Source organism: Octodon degus, unplaced genomic scaffold (genome assembly GCF_000260255.1).
Source record: "Octodon degus isolate 3935 unplaced genomic scaffold, OctDeg1.0 scaffold00057, whole genome shotgun sequence".
Taxonomy (NCBI): domain Eukaryota; kingdom Metazoa; phylum Chordata; class Mammalia; order Rodentia; family Octodontidae; genus Octodon; species Octodon degus.
In genome coordinates this window covers 8,475,219-8,482,665 of record NW_004524633.1, presented here as the reverse complement: position 1 = coordinate 8,482,665, position 7,447 = coordinate 8,475,219, and the positions used below count along the sequence as shown (strand labels likewise).

Genomic DNA, 7,447 nt, shown 5'->3' with positions numbered 1-7,447 from the left:
ACAAGTAACAAAAGTCGCATCAAAATACATCCTAGAATTTTCATTAATGAGAACTAACCCTATGATGCCAAAAATAGCTCTCAAACAAAAAATAATACCAGATGCACTAAAAAAGTTAGAAATAGCCACCCAGGACTTGAAGATCCTGGCCTCAGACTGAAGGACAAAGTGACTGAGCTGACAGAAAAGTGTTACAGCTCACCAAAGAAAGTGATGTTTGCACGCGTCTTCCCAACCTCCCATAATTCTCTTCTTAAGGGGTTAATTATTCTTTTTAAAATTTCCAGTATCAGTGGACAAGAGAGCTCCTGAATATACTTCCTACTCTGGAATTTTTGATCCAGAAAAACATAAGGTGGCTAATATAATGCACATTCTATACAAATGTAGAATTATGTACACATAACAGAAAAGAAAAAAGTTACAAAATAGATTTGACATGGATTGCTTTTAACATTTTCTGAGCATGGCTGAGATGACCGTACTCATAATTTCCATCAGATTTTTTTTAATGTATTTTAGTACAGAGTCTACGGGGTCTCACTACACAGATCATACTCATAGTGATCCTTCTGTTTTCAGCCTCCCAAGCGCTGGGATTACAGGCGCACACCACCACACTCAGTCTCCAAATTTTTTGAAATAGCAGTTAATGTTTAGAACTTTCACCTTGACTAACTCTGTGTGCTGATATCTGTGAGCTGAGCAACTATATCAAGGACAACAATGTGTATATACAAAGCCCAGAGTTGAATACCTTTCGTCTTGGTCTTCTAAATGTGTACTATTTCTAATGTTTTATCAATTATTAGACATTCTTTAAAATAAATTAAAACAAAAAAAGTCAAGGAAGAAACTAAAATTTCTTGAAAGCAAGAGCCAATATTTAATTATTTCCCCAGTCTTGCATAACTATATCTGTTAATCTGAGCAATAGAGCAATAGATTTGATGATAAAAATAGATAATATAACTACCGTTGTTAATTAGCTATTCCTGCTTTGAAAATCTGTATCATATGTATTGCTGTGTTACCTTGTTTCTGTCTTTTTTTTCTATTTGTTTTTGCTTCTGTTTTTGCTCTTCAAAATAAAATTAAATCATATTTATTTATTTATGTATTTATTTATTTATTGGCAGAACGGGGGATTGAACTCAGGCCCTTGCACTTGCCAGGCAAGTGCTTATTCTACTGAGCCATCTCCCCAGCCCTAAATTAAATTTAAAAAGAAAGAAATAATTTTCTGAGACAGGATCTTGCTATGTAGTCCAGGCTAATCTTGAGCTTACTATGTAGCCCAGGCTGGCCTTGAACTCATGGCAGTTCTTCTGCCTCAGCCTCCGAAGTGCTGGGATTTCAGGCGCATGCCACCACGCCCACCTTTAAAATTCAATTGTAAATGACAAGCCTATACATATTTCACAGGGCAAAATATATTGTCAATAGAGAGCAATTATATGAAGTGTTATGGGCAAAGTTTAATATAATTATGATTTCCTTTCCTCTTTGAGACCAGTTATTTTAATGAGTATCTTTTCTTTCAAGAAAGATTAAAAATCCAGGTATGGTGCCACCTGCCTGTAATCTGGAGGCTGAGGCAGGAGGATGGCTGTCTCAAAATTTTTAAGGATAGAAGGAATGGAGATGTAGCCCAGCATGAGAACTCTGGTTCTAAAATAAATACGTTAGTAAATAATTCAACCTTAATTATAAAAGGTAACTTCTATCCTAATGTGAAAAAAATTTTTTCTTTGAGAAATGATCTTCACTTCTTAGCATTCACTGCGAGATCACCTTGAGTGCAGTTCTGAATGTTAACTTGTCATACACACACAAAAGAAAGTGGCAAGGGCCAACTTATAAAAGATCCGGGTCCTTGTTTTTCACTCCTGCAGCATTTAAATGAAGCCCCAAGGAAGAACTCCCATCTGTCATTCAGTCGGGCACCAAATGCCTCTGGTGGCAGTGAGCTTCCCGGGCCCAGGGCAAAGGACCGCTAGTGGCCATCCTCTCTGTCTGTTATTGCAGCAGGACCCTGGGCACCCAGAAAAGGCCACAGTGCCAAGTGGTTGGCAGGCGTGCCTCCTATCATCCTATCGCCCAGCAGCTGTGAGGGCTGCTGCCCACACTGGCTTGGTAGTGTAGTGAAGAACTGTGCACTCCTGCATGCAGAGATCCCATCTTTGTTCTTTACGGTGCTGGTGATTGAACCCAGGGCCGCACACATGCCAGGCAAGAGCTCCGCTCGTGCCTCCACCCCCAGCCCATGGGTAGACCAGCTGTCCCCATAGCCAGGCATCCGGGCACTTCCTAGGCAAGTCGATGCAGTAGCTCGCTTCCTGTTCACGGCTGCCTTTCTAATGAAGCCAGAGCAGTCGTCTGCGCTTCACACATGCAGACACTGAGACTTCACCAAATAATCTGTCCAGACTATACCAGCTACATACAGAGCCAGAGTGGGGGCTGTACTCCAGAATTCCTGCATGAAATCCTTATCCCTGGGAGACCAAGCTGCCGGCCTTTGTTAATCTTGTTGATGTATCCAAGGGCTTCTAATAAAATTTGTTATTTAGATTGAAATTCTATCCTCTTGTAAGCAAACAATGATGAAAACAAGATGTCATAGAGAAGACGAGTAAAACTGAAAACTAGCGAAGGTACCTTGGTTTGTGGTGTAATTGCTTCCTCCAGCAATTTGGTTTTGCAGCAGTCAACAAAAGAAATCTTTAATCCTAATTCAGAGGCCACCCTCCTGAAGAATCTGCCAGTACCTGTGGCAGAACGGAAAAGACACAGCATCAGAAATGTTCACCTTACAGGTATAAACTTGTAAAGTTAGAACAAACTCTCAATCGCAAAAACACAACTAAAAGCAATTTTCATTAAGTGGCGTGGCTCTCCGCGATAGTAGCGAATCACAAGGCTTGGGCTGGGGAAATAGCTCAGGGGCTTGAGTGCCTGCCTAGCAAGCGTAAGATTCTGAGTTCGATCCCCAGTACAAAAAGAAAATAGTGAATAACAAGGCTCCAGTCAAATAAAACACACTTGATTACCACAATAGGAAATAGAAAACAGAAAATATTTCTCAAAATACCCAGTCTTGCCAGGCCTGATGGTGCATACTGTGACCCCAGCACTCAGGAGGCTGAGGCAGGAGGATTGCTGTGGGTTGGAAGCCAGGCGGGGGTACATGGTGAGCTCAAAACCAGCCTGAACTACATAGTGAGATTCTATCTCCAAAAACAGACAAACAAAATATCCAGTCTCTGTTTGCAAACAGGAAGTGGAGTGCTCCCTGAAACATTAACAATTTTTGTAACAGGTTCTTCTAGTTAATCAGAACTAAAGTAAATTAATGCTGAGAAAATGTCCAAAGTAAACATTTAGTCAATTATTATTCTTTGGTAACAGAACTATCTCAACACTTTTATGTTCTGAAAGCACTTTTAATGGATAAAATGAGATCTTGCAAATTTAATTGCTCTTCATTTTGAAATAAGACAAATCACGAACATAGAATAATCTGTTTTACAAAAACTGTTCTGAACTTTATTTTTTATTTCTTATTTTTTATTTTTTTACACAATAATCTGTTTAATGTGGAATCATAAAGGTGTACATAAATTTAGACAACAGGGAAAGATAGTTAGAGTGATTAAGCAAGAATATGCACAAATAGTACAAACGATCTACTGAGCCTGCAAGTCAATTCACCAATCAGCAACTTAATATGAGTGAATTTTATTTTTTGTATTTGAAAATTTAAAAGAAAAATCACTCATACTGACAGTAAAAGTATAAAATAAATGGCCAAGCTGGACTCTCGATGCTAAAGCGTCTGGGGTGCGGTGAAGGGCGGCTCGCCTACCTCCGTACACATCGTCCATGCAAATCACGTGGTCTCCTGCTTTTAGAAGATGAGTAACCGTCACGATGGCTGCCAAGCCCGAAGCAAAGGCCAAACCTAAAATAAAAATCCAGTCAGTGTAAATAAAAAAGGCAGACCTGGGGATAATAGGTATTTACTACCCATAACCTAACATCCATCATAGGTATTTACTCACCATAACCTAACATCCCTTTCTCTCAACAGGTCAGTCAAAAATAAGTTATCTTTAAAAGATACACACATGCACGCACACACACACACACAGAGTAGATGGTTACTTGGTCTTACAACATTCTGCGTTAGTTATAACTTTTTGTTGTTGTTGTTAAGTATTTTGTGCAGGGTCTCACTATGCAGCTCGGACTCGTAGTGATCCCCCTGTTTTCAGCCTCCCCAGTGCTGGGATTACAGGCCTGCGCCCCCACACCTGGACTCGGTGGCCAGCTCAGCACGCCTGGGGGCGGGGCCAGCATGGCCCTGGTCCCAAGGATCAAACCCGGTCCCTGTGCTTGGTTATAACATGTTTACAAAATCCTTCAAAGAAATTATTCTTTGAAAAACTTGAAATAAAATCTCATTGCCCATTAAGTTACAGTTTTAAAATATTAAAATAAACTGTCAGGCGTGGTGGCGCACACCTATAATCAAAGCACTGGGCATGCTGAGGTAGGAGGATCATTTTGATTTCAAGACCAGCTTGGGCTACAGAGTGAGCTCAAGGCTAGCCTGAACTGCATAGTAAGACCTTGTCTCAAAAATACAAAAATAAATTTTAAAAAACAAAATATTTAAACAAATTTTGAACTTGAGGAATAGAGTGAAGATATGATCAAGTTTTTCATTATATGGGTGTGGAATACAAAATCCATATAACATTTTGTTAAAATATTATTTTAAAAAAAATTTAGGTTAATTAATTGTTCGTTTACTTTTTCATAGACAGTGTTCAGGCTGGCCTGGACTCAGAGCGCTCAGGAATTGTACTGCCTCAGCCTCCCAGGTGCTGGGATTAAAGGAATGCCTCAGCCCACCAGGCTGGAGCAAAACATTTTTTAAAAGAAACTCAGAGTCAGAATTGAGCTGCATGTGATAACTGTAAAGATGACAGATGCATTCGTCTGCCTTCATTTAGTATCACCTATATGAAGAATAAAATGACAATTTAATAACAATCTGCTACCCTTATGGGAAAACAAAGTTTCAGGAAGTTAATTCCAAGCCTCTGAGAGCGTATTATAAAGGCCGGGGCTGCTATTCTCAGGAACATATATTATCAGGATATTGAAAGTTCATTTTCCCCTAAATGGAACTACGAAAGTACATTTGTGTGTGTTTGTGCCCACAGATGCCTGTGTGTAGACAGGGGTCCGCAGGAGTGCTGTGGTCACGCTGCTTTTTGCCGGGATACGTAGCTATTTCTACCTCATGGCCCTGGGGTAAAATAGTATCGTAGTAGAGCACTGGCTGCGAATGAATGAATGGTGAGTCCTCCACCGAGCTTTTTATTCCCTTCCTCTCCTCCTCTGCTCTACCGCACTGGGGATTGAACCCGACCCCACACCTAGCTCCTTCCCTAGTCTTTGTAAAATTTTGAGACAGAATCTCACTAAGTTGCTAAATTGCCTGGGCGGGGTTAGAACTTGAGATCCTCCTGCCTCAGCCTCCCAGGGTGCTGGGGTGACAGGTCTGATTCCCCCGGGCCTGGCAGGGAGTGCGTGGATCTTTCTTCCCACCTGCACTCAGGACCTCCGGCACGTTCTCTACGTTCTTTAGCAGGACTTGTCTGGGAGGTCCACGCCACTTACTGTGCTTGGCCTCATCCAGCATCGCCACTACTTTTTCCAGGCAGTTCCGAGTGGGGTTTCCAGAGCGACCATACACAAAGTCCTGAAGAAGAAATAAAAGACAAGAGTTCACTTGAAGAGCTTCACATTCATTACCAGTGTCCTCACAGAGATATCTCAGCAGCTATGAGTTCATCCTACCGTAAGGACTTGCTGTGACTTAGAAATAGACCTTCTGTCTATTTTTTTACGTCCTGACTTAGAAGTGTGAGCAAGTCCAGCCTAGGGGCTGCAGAGGAAATTTACTGAGCCACGAGTAACCCCCATTCTGTATTTCCTGCCCTAAGAAGTAAGGGATGCAAGTTCTATTAGCCATACGAGAAGACACTAGCTCAGAGCCTGCAGGCATTCGAAGTTTTGATCTTGGCTCGTTGCGCTGGATCAAAAAATAAGAGTAATTCTTGGCAAATACTTTAAAATGTGCATTATACTCCTTTTACACATATGGTATACCCATGTCCATATTTATCTATTCATTTATTTAATCCTCCTAGGCTTTGAGGACTGTGAAACCCAGTGCCATAGGACCCAGAGAACCAGCGCGAAAGCCCAGGACCCTAACCCGGGTGAAAAGATGGGTGATTTTCTCTCCTGGATTGTAAAGCCCATAACAAAACAACCACTCCTGACAACTGTGTTGCCGACTCAGGCACTCCCATTATTGGTAATAATTGCAGAAGTTTTGTTGTGTTGTCTCCTTGTTCCTGACAAACTGATTGGGCATGATTATGTTGTGGGGAACCTGGATACGGTCCCCACTCAGGCACTCCTCACTGTCACTGGCAGCTGCGCTGAACAGAGAGGAATTAAACACTGCAATTCACATAGCTAACGCCACAGAAGGGGCCTCTACCCTTCAATGAATTTTCGCCGCGGATATTTACCTTGGGGTCAGGGCATGTTTCAGTAGCAAACTACCTCATCTATCCAACGGCTTTTCCAGTAGAAATAAAGAATTAGATGCTTCTCAGGCAGCCCTTCAAATTGCCTGTAGTGCCCCTAACTGATTTTTCTAAAGGCCAGGAACAGCGGCTTGTAGAGTTAACCATCTCTGCTCACTTTCTAAACATACTGTGCCGTTACTACTGTACCAGGATGATTAATTTCTGTGCTAAATTCCAAAGCTTGGACAGCTGCACAATCAGTAAACCTGCACAAGACAAGCTGTATGCCTGGAAGAGGCATCGTACACGCATTCTGATTTCGAAACACGGTAGCAAAGGCATGGGGAGGCAGCTATAGCAAAGCCCCAAAAACCCCACCTCACAAAACATTTAACACCGTAAAGTGGTTTTCAAAGATGGATCAGGGCTCTGGGCTTTTAAAGTTTGTTTAGCTAATTTCTTCCAAATCTCAGCAACTTTTACATACTCCAATACCATCTGGTTTGCCCTTAAAAAGAACAAAAGCTATGAAATGAATAAATAGTGTTTTCTCATGAGCTTTGTGAGTCATTTATGAGTACAGGTCCGTTGACTATAAAAAGTTCCTTATGCCTGCGCTCCCCTCTGCACTGGCTATTATGAAGATTAAATGGAAATAGTATAAACGTAAAATGCCAATGTATCACTGAGTGATTAGGACATACATTGTAGTTTTACAAATACCAAGAACCTCGGAGGTAGGTACTGGCGTCCTCATTTATATAGTAATAACGTCTGACTAAAGGGGTAGCTTCTCAGGGCACCAGCTCAGAAGAGCTGACGTCAGGAGC

At 41.5% G+C, this 7,447-nt stretch overlaps 1 protein-coding gene across 1 annotated transcript in view; it reads right to left on the bottom strand.

The window, feature by feature from the left end:
• Cth (cystathionine gamma-lyase) overlaps nucleotides 1-7,447 on the bottom strand; it is a 37,959-nt gene that overhangs the window by 24,252 nt on the left and 6,260 nt on the right. The window contains exons 2-4 of the mRNA XM_023718279.1: nucleotides 5,695-5,776; nucleotides 3,869-3,964; nucleotides 2,662-2,771 (exon numbers count right to left, since the gene is read on the bottom strand). Coding sequence (XP_023574047.1) covers nucleotides 2,662-2,771; nucleotides 3,869-3,964; nucleotides 5,695-5,776 — 288 coding nt within the window. The remainder of the gene's footprint in view (nucleotides 1-2,661; nucleotides 2,772-3,868; nucleotides 3,965-5,694; nucleotides 5,777-7,447) is intronic.